Source organism: Notechis scutatus, chromosome 1 (assembly GCF_049901735.1).
Source record: "Notechis scutatus isolate UNSWTSFEM ecotype Mainland chromosome 1, rNotScu1.2, whole genome shotgun sequence".
In the NCBI taxonomy this organism is placed as follows: Eukaryota; Metazoa; Chordata; class Lepidosauria; order Squamata; family Elapidae; genus Notechis; species Notechis scutatus.
The window spans coordinates 202,903,911-202,919,510 of NC_142009.1; the positions used below are offsets into that span (position 1 = coordinate 202,903,911).

The 15,600-nt window shown below is 35.9% G+C and overlaps 1 protein-coding gene across 2 annotated transcripts in view; it reads right to left on the bottom strand.

The window, feature by feature from the left end:
- Positions 1–4,042: 4,042 nt before the first annotated feature.
- Positions 4,043–15,600, bottom strand: part of ACVR2A (activin A receptor type 2A) — a 71,249-nt gene continuing 59,691 nt past the window's right edge. For both annotated transcript variants that reach the window (XM_026673503.2, XM_087950069.1), the window contains 6 exons: positions 15,329–15,472; positions 14,475–14,620; positions 12,953–13,067; positions 12,232–12,370; positions 10,697–10,827; positions 4,043–7,951 (listed from right to left, as the gene is read on the bottom strand). In XM_026673503.2, the coding sequence (XP_026529288.1) occupies positions 7,757–7,951; positions 10,697–10,827; positions 12,232–12,370; positions 12,953–13,067; positions 14,475–14,620; positions 15,329–15,472 (870 nt within the window). In that variant the 3' untranslated portion in view covers positions 4,043–7,756. The remainder of the gene's footprint in view (positions 7,952–10,696; positions 10,828–12,231; positions 12,371–12,952; positions 13,068–14,474; positions 14,621–15,328; positions 15,473–15,600) is intronic.

Genomic DNA, 15,600 nt, shown 5'->3' on the forward strand with positions numbered 1-15,600 from the left:
CTTGTGTGTTCTGTTATAGTTCGGTAGAGAAGTAAGATTTTTTTCCAGAGAGTTGAACTGACTCAACATCATTTTGTGAATGTATTAGTAGTTATTCAAGACACAGGAACTACTGTCTTAATCTTAAAATACCATTCCAATTAAAAAAAATGATTTTGATTTTTGAATATTGTAGTAACAACTTAATATTCCCTGACAAAGTGGCATTGTAAGCAGAACAACCTAGGTAGACATTTCTGTTCCCTGTAAAATGTGATAAGATTGCCCACTTGGGAGCTAGGACCATAAGAAGAAATCTTTTAATAATAGTGATATATTCCTACCTACTGTTTGTTGAATTAATGCGATATAAAGTTGGATATTAAAGGCAACCTATTTGTAAATTACCAGGTTAAATGGTTATCTACCTAACTGGAGACTGAAAAGTATAATTTGGTTTTATGGATTATTCATATTAAAAGAGACGTTCTGTTTTCAGATTTAAAAAGGCTGTTGGTGTGAAATTTTGGTAGGATGGCCAATTAATTTAATGTTGGAAGAAAACTACATTCAAAATATACTAAGACACTAATCTGGTTCATCTAATGAAGGAGTGTATTTGCATATATGAACTCTGTAATTCCTATCATTGGCATTGATTTGTACTGCCATTTGAAGCAAAGGCTTCTCAAAACTCCTTATTTTAAAACAAAATAATACAATTAAAACTGAAATGCAAAATGTACAAACTAAAGTTATAAGTAACTAGTTAGGCAGGCTTTCTCTGTTATGGACCCTTTTGTCACATCTTGTTATCTTTAAATTTTTACAGTCTCCTAGGGACCCGCTACAAGGAATTAGTAGAGCTGTTTCTCATTAGCTCTTGAATGAAACTAGCATAATATTTTGGAACCAACAGATATATTGGGAAGATATTGGTCACTCGCAACAGATGCCCTGAAAAGGAGGAAGGCCTTTCTAGTTACCAAATGGATGTGATGGACAGTCACAAATATACCATTTAACATTAGCCAAATGAAGTTTTTTTTTAATGAAACATGCTTTTTATCTGTCCCAAAGGTGCTTTTTCAAGAGGCAACTGGACTTTGTTTTTTTTCTTTGAAGATGTTTCACTTCTAAGAAGCTTCAACAAAGCTGAAGAAGTTTCTTGGATGAGAAGTGAAAGAAAACAAAGAAAACCTAGAAAAAGGAAAGAAAACCTAGAAAGTCCAGCTGCCTCTTGAAAAAGCACCTTTGGGACAACCATGACCTGGATGATTGAGAAGACATGCTCCCTAGACATGCTTTTTTACCTTTTTTTCTCAACACCTAACCACACCTCCAAATGATTACTTTGCCACTGCCTGGAACTTGGTGGCTTTTCTTTCAATGTTGCTTTAAGACCTTTTTTTGTTTTTAAAGAATTCCTAGATCAAGGAATATTGACAGGTATAAAGTGCTAAGGGAAATCAATCCAAGATATTTCATTGCTGCCACTCTGCTAGAATCTTGACAGAACTTCCAGAAGGATGGGAGAAAAATTCAAAGTTATTTTCCAAATGTTTTTCACACCAAAATTGTTATAGGATGCTTGTGTTTAAGCAGCTTTGCAGTTTCTACCAAGTGTAATATTGCAAGCAAAGCATTCCATTATAAAAGAAAATTTGTGGATTGAGAATTTTTTGCAACAGATCTCTGGTGAACTTCAAATATACTATGGTCAGCACCTGCAACCTGCAGTAGGAAGGTTGGGTATGTGTGTGCATGTGCGGACGTTTCTCCGTATATGTGTGTGTGTAAGACCGTGCACATGTTTCTTCATATGTACCAGAGATACCATGTTGTACTATTTTTATCCCTTGCTTATTGCCCCTTTTTGAATATCATTCAATGCTACCTAGTAAATTCATATCAGAAGCATGAATAAAAAGACTACTGTATATAATGGGTTTTTTTTGCTGTTGTATTGCATCAAGCCCTTAACCAAATTAATTAGTAACAAGTATCTCCTGGAAATATTTAAGGCCTAGTGAAATAAAGTAACAGTATGTCCATAATTCAAGGAAGTTAAAAAAAAACCCATCAGAATTCAATTATACATGAATAGTTTACCTGATGCTTGTTACGCCTATGTTTGCTTATGTTTTTCATTACAATGTACCCAATTAGTTTGTTGCTTGAACCACAGGCTTACTCAGCAATAGTTGTGAAGCCAATAAAGATCCTGTGGTGGTGCAGTGGTTTGAATGCAGTATTACAACTCTGTCCACAACCTGCAGTTCAACCCTGATGGGGCTCAAGGTTGACTCAGCCTTCCATGAGGACCCAGATTGTTGGGGGCAATATGCTGACATTTGTAAACCGCTTAAAGAGGGCTGCAAAGAACTCTGAAGTGGTATATAAATGATATTGCTATCCTGAATATGTTAATTATCAGGGAAAAAATTAAATTCATAGAATTGTACTTATAAACTCTTCAAGCAAGAATTGGGGAAACAAGTGTATAGGGCCTACACTTGCATTTTGTGATATAAAGTTGAATAGGCTACATCGCCCTCATATGCTTAATTGCTGCTACGTAAGTTACTGCTCTGCATGCTATTTCTTTGAAACTTTTTCTGTCACAGAAGTTTTCCAACAATCATAGGCTTTTTGTCAGACTAAGTGACTAAATTAATTGACCATAGAAACTTAATGAAGTGGGCACTGCCTCTTTGCCATCAGATTAATCAGTAAAAATTAAACCATTCACTACCATTTTTATTATGCTTGCTCTAAGAGAAAACAGAATGTAATATAGAATAGGGCTTATTTTGGAAAAGTGAGTGTAAGTCTGACCTCAGAATATTCATGATTGCTCTATTACTTACTGAAAAAGGCCCATGATTATACCTGACATCAAAATTGTTTCTTGAAATACAAATCCTTCCCAATCATATTAGATATAATTGTAAGTGAAAATGAGGTGGTTCCTTTAAAAAAATCTACTTTTCCTGTTACACAGAAAGGGAGTGAAACAGTACTGTCTAGAGCAGGGTGTCAAACTTGATCCCATTGTGGGCCATATCAGGATTTTGTTTGCCCTTGGGGGGGCCGGGATGGGCATGGCCTTGTCATCACAGCTGACTGGGTAGGCGTCGTCAGGGTGCCAGTCCCTCATCATCTCTTGCCCCACGGGACAAGTCTAGGCCTATCGCAGGCTGGATTTGGCCCATGGGCCGCTTGTGACGTCTGCTCTAGACCATGGCGGATGGGGGGAGGTGTGTTTCCAATCTTTTAGCTTACCTGGGCTGCATTGAGTGAAGAGGAATTGTTCAACAGTATCTAGAAGTCCTGGGCTTCCTTGAAGCCCCACATTTGGAAGATGTGATAATTTGGACCTCATTCTTAGAACAAGCACTACTCAACTACAATAGAGCTTCTTCCTATGTTGTATCTGAAAATATGAAATATGTAATCATAGGGTCATGATTTGCAGCACTGTCTTCAGTCATTAGGACACTTTGTCCCCCAATAACTTTTTTTCATATAGACTGCGGTACACTGAGAATCACATGAATTGAGCTACATAGTTTGCAATGTTTTATTCAAATTATCAGTTTAGTTTATCAGAACTATCAAGCTTTTTAAAGTTCATTTATATCAAACAACAAAAAGGGAGGATTTCTTTAGATACATTAGTTAATTCCTGATTTCCCATAGATATAATTCCCTCAGTGGCACGTCCTGTGTCTGTTTTGCTCTGGGTGATGTACAGTCTACTTCTGCAGGATAGATGTGATTGTAAAGATTTGCTGCTAATATTGGCCAAAACCATTTCTAGTATAAATATATATTGAGTTTTAATTATTCCTAGTAGCCCCTCCACCCCCCTAAAAAGAACCCCAAATTGAAATGCTGCTCTTAAGACTTTCTTTCTGTCAAAGAACATTTCATTTGTGATTGCTCAAATACAATTTACTGTTTCCAAATTGGCAAAACAAAATCTGAGAAAAGTAACCATTGTTTATGTGCAATATAAAAGAGACTTCATTTTAAAGAATGAATCAGAACAGGGTGCAAGTCATAGTAGTCACTTAATTTTTTATTCATTGTTCTGTGGGAATAGGGAAAGAGAAGCATACATTTATACCATATTTCACAATCACTTTTTATCCAGGATGGGGTTATTCTTAAATACTTGCCGAAAAATAGCAAGAGCAATTTGACAGTAGTACAACAACCTGTGCCCAGAACACTGACAAGTACCGAGTAAAGCTAAAATAATTGCTTACCAATATTTTGAGAGGTAACATCTTATATGGGCTTGAGTGTGCGTCTTAAAAAAAAAAAGTACTGCTGGTTGAATATATTGAGGTAAATGGTGTTCCAACAAGGATACTATTTTTATCCCTTGTTTGTAATCCTGTACATAGCTTGCTGAATTTTATACCAAATATTCCTAATAAAAATGCATTAAAAAGTTTAAAAAGAGAATTGGAAAAAAGGTCAACCAATCAGTCACCTCACTTTGTTAAACTACGATCAGCAATTTTATTCTGTAGAACAGTAGTATGAACACTATGTATTACTACTACATCTGATTACACCTTAGTTATGCAAGAGCTACTCCACATGGATTTTGCTATCAAAGAAAGTATAAAGTTGTCCAGACTCATTTTCAGAATACCACCATGAATGAGAACACTAGGTCAAAGAACTCCAACAATTACGAGGCACAATCTGTTCCAAAAATGCTAAGGTATATTTAGCGACTGTACAAAGAGTAGTCATGCATCATGTGATATAAAGTTCTTCGCATCTAACACAAACTGAAAAGGTATTGCAAAGTTTGGACTTTGAAGTTGTTCACAAAAACTGATCAGTTAAATCCTGTGGCAATTATATGGCAGCCAACTAAGTAGTCACAGGCCAACCAAAGGACAATGAAAGCTCAAGTCTCAGCCTGGGCTTTCCTTCACAAGTCAAAGCTACAAGGTAAATCACCAGAGCTGGCCAGATCAATACAAGCTGTATGGTTCAAGTACAAAAAGCAACAACAGCCACAATATCTGCCAGAAAGCAGAGCACTTTTCCTAGCTCAGACATTAATGGGTTAAATTTCCTAGGATAGATCTTGGCTTAAGCATTTTGAAAGAACTGTCCACCCTTAAATTTTTCAAAAAAAGAAGTCGAGATTTCATGCGCGACTATTTTGGTGGATTTTTATTTTTTGGGAAGTTTGGTGGATTTTAATAATTTGACAAATTCTACCACAAAAAAAGTGTTTTCTGATGAGAGGCATCTTGAAAAGCAAAGACTAGTTATGGGGGAGCAAGGAAGGGAAATTTTGGAAAATACTTTTATAAAAAACTCTTCTCACGTACACATGATTCTACTTGATTGTCAGTTTCGATATTTCTCCTATATGACCTGCAATTTCAATTGCATTTGCAAAAAAACATACGTGAAAAGGTCTTACTTGGCTTGCATCATCTTGATGGAAGTCTATTTCATTAAAAAAACACAACCCTGCTCTATGAAGCTGTGGTAGGAGATTTGCAACCTAGAATGAAACTCTATATTTTCCTAGTATGAATATTTTGTGGAAAAACCATACGTGCCAATCATTCCTATCATTTTAGATGATGCTGTTGCAAATCAACCCCTACAAGTAGAATCAAGCAAATCATCTTCTTTTATTCAAAAAAATCTTAAGAACAAATGTTGTATTGTTAACGAAAGTAACGTTATACCCAGCAACATCCATAATCGAATTATGGCATCAAACTTGATAACTATGAGACCAAAACATGTCTCCATAGTGTATGCCAGTTTGCAGAGGGGAAATCCTCTAATGCTTGTCTCTGTTTAGAACCTGATGCCCAAATTCTTCTTTATAATTATTTCTGTTTTACATTTTTGGAGACCAGTTCAAAATTAAAAAACAAACAAACCTCACTGTGATTTCATAAATCTTGAGAAAAGAACATTCACAGTGAACATTTAACTATGACCACCTTTTCCTTTATAAATCTAATGTATTATTTCAATATAAAACTGCCTAGAATCTGATAATACTGGCTACTGTTGGTTCAGTACTTTTGTTTTGAGAATTCACTTTGGCTTGTATACATATAAACCATTCAGATAAGTGTAGTGTATTATTACTGCCTTTTAAAAGTACTTTGGCACCTGCCTACTTTTGCCCCTTTTGCTAGTGTCTTCTTAATGGATAGGCTCCATTCCATATCACCATCCCTATAACTCCTTCAATTCAGTTGATTAAAGTTGTAGGTTTTTTTTTTCTTGTGAGACTATGCTACATTATCATTTCCATTGAAATAACTGCATGTTTGATGGCAAGGGTTTTTTTTTTTCTTAAAGAGTCTGTCTGGTCATTTTTTAATGACCAAAAGTTAAACTTATGTATCACCGCTCAATGTTCCTCTGACAAGCCGGCACCAATAATCATCATCATCATCAAGTGATGTGAAACGACAAAAAGGCAACAGATATAAAATGTGTAGAGTTCAAGGTCATAAAGCTTCCTGAGGTGATCCTGAAACAACAACACAGTGGGAATAGAGTTATGTCCAAGGCTGGACCTACACACTGGGTGGTTGGAAACATTCCCCCTGCCACCTCCTTTCAACAGCAGCGCACCCCTCCCCCAAAAAAAAATAGCTAGAGGAGTTTCTGATCTCCTTTTGCACGGGGCAGAGGCTGGATTGCTGGGGAGGGGAATGGAAGGAAGGGTAGCTTCCACCATCTTGTTGCATGTGTCTCTGTGTGGATCAACCCACTGTGTCCTGTTTAGTGAAATAGAAAATAACACTAGACAAAATATACATGAAACAGCAAAAAAGTTCTCTGAAAGAATTAAGGTTAAGAGCTTTCCAGTGCCAGAGCTCAATAAAATAATAATTTAAAAAATCATGCTTAAATTTTCAAATTCCCATCAGACACAGCAAACCTAACTATTTAGTAAAATAAGTGTATACACTATTTTGGGAACTGGAGATAAAGCTTTTAACTAATTGGGGAAATCATCATTGAAAAGGCAATACATTTTTATACATAAGCTAGAACAAGGAAAGACTAACACACCATTTTAGGAATGGCCATGGACTGTTGGCATGAAGCACAGCTTATAACCTTTAAAAAATACACCATGGATTTTTTTTTAAAATGCATCATTTACAAAATCTGGATCAATTTATTATTTCAGTTTTATTAGTGTTGTCAATTCAATTTAGCATAGGTGGAACTGAGGTATACCTTGTTGAGGGAGGTTAAGTAATGCTTGGAAGCCTTTTTGCTAGATCCCACTTTGATTACATAGAACAGCAGCACACTAAACATTCACAAGCTGTGTCATATTGGCATTACAATAGTCATTTATATAAACACAACAGCAAATGCAATAAAAACAAGTTACCCTTTTTCTTAAATCTGAAATGAAATGTCTGATTTAAAAAAAATAGCAGTAGTTCATTTTAAGGAATTAGTCTGACATGTTAAGAAATACAATGTCAGTTTTTAAAATGTCTAACAAGCCGAGATAGGTCCATGTTCTTCAGGTACGTTTAACGTTATCTTGCCATTTTCTCCGGCATATGCAGTAAGTCTTCTGGATCCAAGACTGGAGAAAAACAAAGAGGAATCTTCCTACTGACACTTCAGAGACGGACTTACCATCATTTAATGCTGAAAATTACTGACCAGAAATAGGCCAGTTGACTTGGCAGTTCCAGTGCTGAGTCTTATTGGTCAAGGAGAGTGACCGCTGCTTCTATCATAGACTGGATTCTTTGGGAGGAAAATCCACATTTGTCACCATGGTGACCACAGTCACAATGTCTTCTGTTGTTATAATGTTTGTTAGTCTTTGCATTTGGATAATCCTTTCCTCTACGCAGCCTGCTGATAATCGGGCTTCTGCATCATGATCCCAACATTCTTCTATTGTTTCACAGAGCATTGCCATTCCCTAGAAACAACAAGGACATGGTTTTGGAATTCTTATACAATAGGACAGGATATAAAAATACTGTCCTGAAATACATAAACAGCATCTAAGTTATAGCCAAATTAAAACAAAAGGAATAAAACATCTGGTGATGTGACACCTTCTATGTGACCTTGACATTGAGGAGCTGGAGCAAGTGCCTAATTCTGAGATCCAGAATCAATCTGGAATGAGAAAAGATTCAAGACCATCTAAAATACTTACTGTTTATCTGCCTTAGCTATCAGCCCGAATATATAACTTAGGTTCATGATTGTTCCTGTATATAGGATCATTTTAGTTTCTTCTCCTTTTCAAAAGTTGAATGGATGCAATTTCAAGTTAGGATTTTGTAACAAGAGTTGTCCCTCCTCTTCCTTCTGCTAGGAGACTGTTTTTAAAATCTAGCTACAGTTTTTGTAAAATTCCTTCCAGTCAGTCTTGCAGACTGGCTAAACTGGTGTAGAATTTAAATGGGGTCAGATGGAGGAGAGGAGGACAGATTGGCTATGCAGATACAGGTTAAACAGAGAGATTAAAAGAACTTTATCAGCTAGCCACGGTGTTGTGTTAGAAAGTCATTGTGTTGTTGAGAGGCCTTTGAGATTGCCTGAAACCTTTTGGATGTATGTGATTTTAGCAACCTCTCTCAATTGTGTTTATAGACTTTCCTTAAAAGGTCACTGATGCCTGCCATGGGATGTCCTAGGAGGCTGAAATGCTCTGATATTAATTTATCCTTTTTTTTGAGTACACATGAGGAAAAAACACTTTTACAGACAATTACCATGCCCTTTAAATAATAGCCTGTAACCATGACAAATACATCAGCTATCTTTTTTATAGGTAAAAGACAAATAAGAAAAGTATTGAGTCCTGTTAAATCTCAGAAAGGGTGGAAAAAACAGCTAATTCCATCTGCATTAAATGCTTTACCTTTTTTCTGACAATCCAATGTTTACCACCTCAAACAGAAGCAGTGCAAAACTAAGAGGAAACAGCAATAGATCACCTCAAGGATCTTATAGGAGTCTATACTGAGTGACTGAATTTCCACCCAATGTAAAAAAAAGACTACAAAAATGATTTGGTTTTAAAAATTCACTACATATGAAAAAATTCCGTTTTCAACACTCTTGTGATATTTAGGGCATATCAATTATACTACGTTATGCAGATATCTGAAGCGAAACTGGAGGAATGAAAGTTAAATTAGGATATCCTTCCTAGGTGTAGACTAGAGAATGACATGAATCAGAATTCTCTTCAGAACAATTTTAATTTCTATTAATAGAATCTGTTCAAACTTAACACTGAAGTACATAGAAATGTGTCAAGCTATACATATTAACCTATATTTTTACGCAGCATATTAAACAGGATTAATATTAAAATTAAGCAGCCCCTCTTACATTTAGTGATTGCAAATATGTGTTAACTTTTTGCTAAATAGTAAAATAAAATTCTAAATGAGAATATTATTTTCAATATTTGGAATTTGTACTTTGATCCCTACAATTCTAACCGCTCTTAAGAGAATTCGGCTGCTGAGTTTTCCTCTTTTATAGAACAGCATCTGAGAAAAAAGAATTATATTGAAGTAAAAAAAGAATTTTAAGTTACCTATGGCAATATTCTATTCCTTATTTTAGTGAAGATGCACTGAAAGGAAGATCTTCCCATAATTCAAAAGGTTACCTTAAGGCATGGGTGTCAAACTTGCGGTGTCATGTTGCTATCAAGTGACTTATTGTGATGTTTCCCTTCGTGGAGCTGGGGTGGGCGTGGCCTGTGCGTGATGCATCTGGCCTGCGGGGGTGCCAATTTGTCACCCCTGCCTTAAGGTAACAGAATTGCCATTCTAGAAAATTCCATAGCTTTGCTTCTTTGTGGCCTTGTTCCAAAGAATGCAAAAAGAATATATTTGTGGATCAGAATGGAAGTATTCTTGGACCCACAAGACTGAATCACCTCCCATTCTGCCATGTACTTCTTCTCACTGGCTACAGGAATTAATTAATTTGTGGAGAGGTAACACAAACTACTAGGGGATATAGGGGAGGGGTATAGTTAAAAGGCCCCTCTTCACACTTCTTGTAGAGGTTAGCATATCAAAGAAGGAACAGCTTTCCCCAAATCCAATTCTTCCTATTCATGTAAGACTGAAGTACAGATAGGTTTGTTAGAGTATATGAATATTTTTTAAAAATTGTATTTTTAAACAGCAGCATGATATTGAAATTCAATTTCTCCATTGTACTTTAAATGTATTTGTATAGGTTAAAAAAGTTTTTTCTTCTGAAGAAAAGTTTCAGTACAGGTAGTCCTCGAGCTAGAACCACAATTCAGCCCAAATTTTTTGTTGCCAAGTGAAATATTTGTTAAGTGAATTTTGCCTCATTTTACAACCTTTTGTGTCACAGTTAAGTGAATCACTGCAGTTGGTAATAAAGCGGTTGTTAAGTGAATCTGGCTTCCCCATTGTCTTTGCTTATAAGTTGATGACAAAAGGTGATCACATGATCCCGGGACATTGCAACCATCATAAATATAAGTCAGTTGGCAAGCATCTGAATTTTGATCATGTGACTATGAGGATACTGCAGCGGTTGTGTGAACAACAGTCCTAAGTCACTTTTTTCAATGCCGTTGTAACTTTGAATGGTCACTAAATGAATTGTTTTAAGTCGAGGACTACCTGTACTGGCAACATTATTTGTTACTTACAGCATGTTTCTGCCAACACTCTCTCAGAATAGGCCTCTTCTTTTTATGTACCACAACCTCCTGCATATCTTCCAGAGAAGGATGCTGACCCACTTCTTCCTCAAAAGGCAACATATACTCATCCACGGGTCCTGCATTGTAGGAAATAATAATAGTATGTTACACAAATTCTGTTAACTTCTAGTTTCATGCTGCTAGCAATAGCAATAGCACTGTTCTCTAAGTGGTATTACAACCTACTGCCCCCAATAATCTGGGTCCTCATTTTACCCACCTGGGAAGGATGGAAGGCTGAGTCTACCTTGAGCCTGTTGGGATTTGAACTGACCAATTGCAGGCAGCTGGTAGTCAGCAGAAGTGGCCTGCAGTACAGCACTCTAACCACTGCACCACGGAGTGGTGACAGGTTAAGAGACTAGAATGAAAGCTGATAGCTGGTTTATGACTGTCCAAATTGATTATATTGATCAAGGGTCAGATAACATCTAGCATAATTTTTTTCCCCTTGAAGTCAGATCTAGGCTTCTAAAGCATAGTTTCCAAGGCCCAATGCAACCTTCAATGGTTGTACAATAACAGATCTATATACAGTGTTTGCTTTTTGAAACTATGATGAAATCTGACAAAACGAGCATAAATATGCAGCACAGTGAGTTATTCAAAGTATTAGAAGAATTAACTCAATTGTAATTACAATTCTTGAAATAGCCATCTGTGAATTTCTTTTTCACATCTGTGTATTTTTTTTAAAAAAAAAAATTCAAAACTAAATATTTGGTCAGGCACTTGTCCCACACACACTATCTGTGTAGGTCTGGCTCATAAACTTATAGTTCCTAAGACTACTACATGAGATCTAAAGGTATTAATAAGGCCACCTAAGAGTAAGCACAATGAGGAGACCGGTTGGATGAATTAACATGACTACTTGAATAGCTGCAATTACAGATAAAATAAGGAATTGTGTTTTCTTTGATTCACACATAGATGACCAGAAGCGTTTACTTAAAGGATATGGTGATGATTGCAAGTGATCAGAGACAACTCATCTTCCAAAAGTTGCATTTGTCTGAGTATAAAATGCCACCTATAAAGTTGAATGAACATCCAGCATAGTTCTGGTAAGGGATATTCTGGAAAAAGTCTGCAATGAAGGACACACTGTATGAAGAGCTAGCAAAGCAATATGCAGTGAACTAATTTCCTTCTTAGGTTTTTTTTATTGTCTCTTTTGAATGGCGTGTAAATATGGTTTCTCTCTGTGTCTTATTGGCGTGGCTGAGCAATCTGAATGCTAAGCTTCTAGAAATTCCCAAGTGTTTCGGGATTTGGCTTGGTCTAAGATGCTAACAGTTTCACAGTTGAAACTGTGGTTGAGTATGTCTCTGTGTTGTGAAATGACAAAGATTTCATTGTAAAGTTTTCAAGTTTTCTGACTGCTAGTTGATGTTCTTAGATGTGCTCCGCTAGACTTCTGCCTATCTGTCCTACATAGTGGCCATTACAGGCTGTTACTATCAGTGTCAACTGCTTACCATCTGATGCTGTACATCGTGATGCCAATTCCCACAGAACTAATCCCATCGCATACATGTCTATTCTCAAAAATGCATCTCGCTGGAAGTTTATAGCACCCTCTAATACTTCAGGAGCCATGTATCTTCGGGTACCAACCTTGAAAATAAAAATAATCATTTGGCTTACAAAGATGCTAATTCAAAGTTTAAACTAATTAGATCTCACCATACATTGTAGAGAAATAATAACGTCAAAATCACATGGTATTTAGAATTTGGAGTCCTATAATTTATTTTGGAACAGCTTGCCATCAAAACCAAAAATATACTAAACAATATTTCTTAAAGGTAACCTTTGGAACATTTCCTATTAAAAAAAGCATTAAAATCTCTTGCTACAAATAGTTTCAATAGCTTTTATTATTACGAAACAGTGAAAATTATTAGCAACATCTCAAATGTGCTTTCAATGATCAAAGTTTGCATTCACATTGCAAAGTAAAGACAAAGCACAATCTCTAAGACACGACAGTTTCATGTTCAGTAATATTTGTTCTTCTTGTCCTACTGCTCTATAATGTAAATGTTTATAACACCATGTTATCAACTGCACCCATGAGACTATGATCTGCTACTAGCCATTTTACAAAAGTGCTTTCAGTATTGTAATGGCAAGGAAAAGTATGGCAAAGTCTCTAAAAAATGAGGTATCTTAATTTTTATTTTCATTTAAACTTACCTGACCATGAGTATCACCAGCTGACTTCCCAGCCTCAAATTTTAAAGCAAGTCCAAAATCAGCAATACATGCCGTAAAATTATTTTTCAATAACACATTTTTGCTCTTGATGTCCCTTGAAAAAAATGAAGTACAAAATTGAAAACTGCCATATTTAAAAGGGATCAGAATAATATTTGGACATGTTTAACTGACAGTATAACTTATTTTTTTATTATAGCTGCACAGTTGAAGACATTTTGGCTTGGTAACTGGACAGTTTCTACATTTACAATTAAAACTATGACCATCACCATTCACATAGATATACAACACAAGAGCGCTTAGGAAATGGATGCAAAAGGCAAACTAAAAAGACTTACTTAATTAGATATACTGTATAATTTGAACCTCTAATGCTACCTCTTATAAAATAACAATAGGATTCAAAATACCCTTCTCCACAATGCTCTGTGGAGAAGGAAATAGAAACAGAAAAGTGATTTCTCTATGGTGATTTTGAGGTTGCTGCTGTATCAGGCAGAACCATCATTACTTTCTTCCTGACATAAATAAAGTAATGGGTAATTTTTGCAGGAGGGCACAGAGTGGTGGAGCTCCTTGCAAAACCCAAACTTTCGGAAGAAAATGATCTGTTTTCCCCTCCACAGACTGGCAAAAAAAAATGGGATGCTTTCTTTCCTAAAGCCAAACAATGTACAGGAAAAGCAAAGGACCCTGACTGCAATGTATGTCATATAGATAAAACAAGTGGTCTAATTGAAGTTCTATATATAAATGTAAACCAGTAAGCAAATCCTTTACTTGTATTCTATGTGCTACTGCAGTATTAAAACAATATTTTCTTTAATCAAGGTAAAGGAAAGGGGGGAACAAAAATTAAGAAGTATAGCGATGTATTTCAAACGGAAAGTCACTTATCGGTTTTGCTTCACACACTGCAAGAATTGAGAAGAGGCTAGAAAATTGTGAAAGATTGTACAATAGAGAATAGTGTTATAACCTTTCATTGCCCCAAGTACCTTTGTGAGTGACATCTAAATATGAGTCAGTCAAAATCTGTATTGCTTTCTAATGTGTCACTGCATTGTTTCTATAATCAAAACTGTGTTACAAATTAATTTTGCATTCTGATCACTGATTACTTCTTCTTCCTTCTACAAACTGGGTTGCATCCACACTTCAATATAGCAGAGCTCTGGTATCGACAAGACTGCTCTCAATTCTTCTACCTTGCAAGTACTTAAAAGACTGCTCTGGAGGACTGGAGAGGAGTCCAAAAGAGCATGAGATGACTACTGTATGTGGGAAAGCAATTAAAACCAGAGCTACAGCCCTTTTCCCTTAGATTCCAGCTTTCTCTACTCCTTGTTATAGAATTGGACTGAGATACATTATAATGTGGCTCATTAAGGAGGAAATCAAACACTTTTAAAATCTCTTATTACAATTAACTATTGTAAACATCAGATGATAGACAGACAGACAGAAGAGGGGGGATGAGGGTGATGGGGGGGGGTACCTGTGGGATATAGCTGGTTTATGCCCTTCTTTTAGACCAGGGATGTCTTCATGGAGATAGGCCAAACCTCTTGCCATAGTTTCAGCTATATGACAGAGTTCATTCCATGAAACTATATTAGCCTTCAGGAAGTCAGTAAGTGAACCCTAAACAATAAATAATATTTTTATTTATAAACAATATTTTTCACGTTATATCATATCAGTAAAATTACATGACATATTTAATTAAAATTTTAGAACTAGGAATATACTTTGTTACACAGCCTAAATAAGAGAAACCACGCACTGTGGAGAGAATATCCCATTTGCTATTCTAGAACCTGGGATATCCAAATTTTATTGAAATGCTTCTGTGATCTGAGCTTGGATGGGAAGAATGAAAATACAGGGATAGGTTTCACACAACTCCAATATTAATTTAAAAAAGAATTCAAAGTAACATTATCATTACCAAAATAGAAATAATTCAGTGGGCATCTTTTTAAACATAGGGGAGGACAATGTTTGAGGAATTTGGGACTACAGGAGATTATCTAGTACTGGCAATATTTTTTCTGTCTCTTGATTTTTCTGCCCCCCCGCCAAATAAAAGTTTTACAGGTGGACATGGAAGAGGAAGACCTCTGGAAGGCAAATCACTCCCATCCCCGCTATGAAAAATGGTCTGAAATCACGGTCTTGTGTTGAGTTCTTCCCCTTTAAAATTTAACATTGATCTTAAAAGTGAAATCTACTAAAGTTCAGAAGCTTAAAAATTTGTCTCAAAATCTGCTTTTTTTGGAAGATATCCTATCTGTACACAATGAAAAGTTCTAATAGTTATCACATGAACTATTACAACTAAGCCATCACCTTTTCATGAAACGCTGTTATTAGCCACAAATCAACATCAATACTAGTGCCTCGTTTCTCAGCACCAATGAACTGTAGTATATTTTCATGCTTCATTCCTGGCAAGCTGTATATTTCATATTCATTTTGCCATGATTCTTTATCCTGGAACAACAAGAATCACATTAATTTATTTTTTTAAAAATACTAAATGTCTTGTCTAGATATTCAAAATAATTTCCAATAATCACAATCATATCTGATATGCTATGAAATTTGCCCAAATATATGGG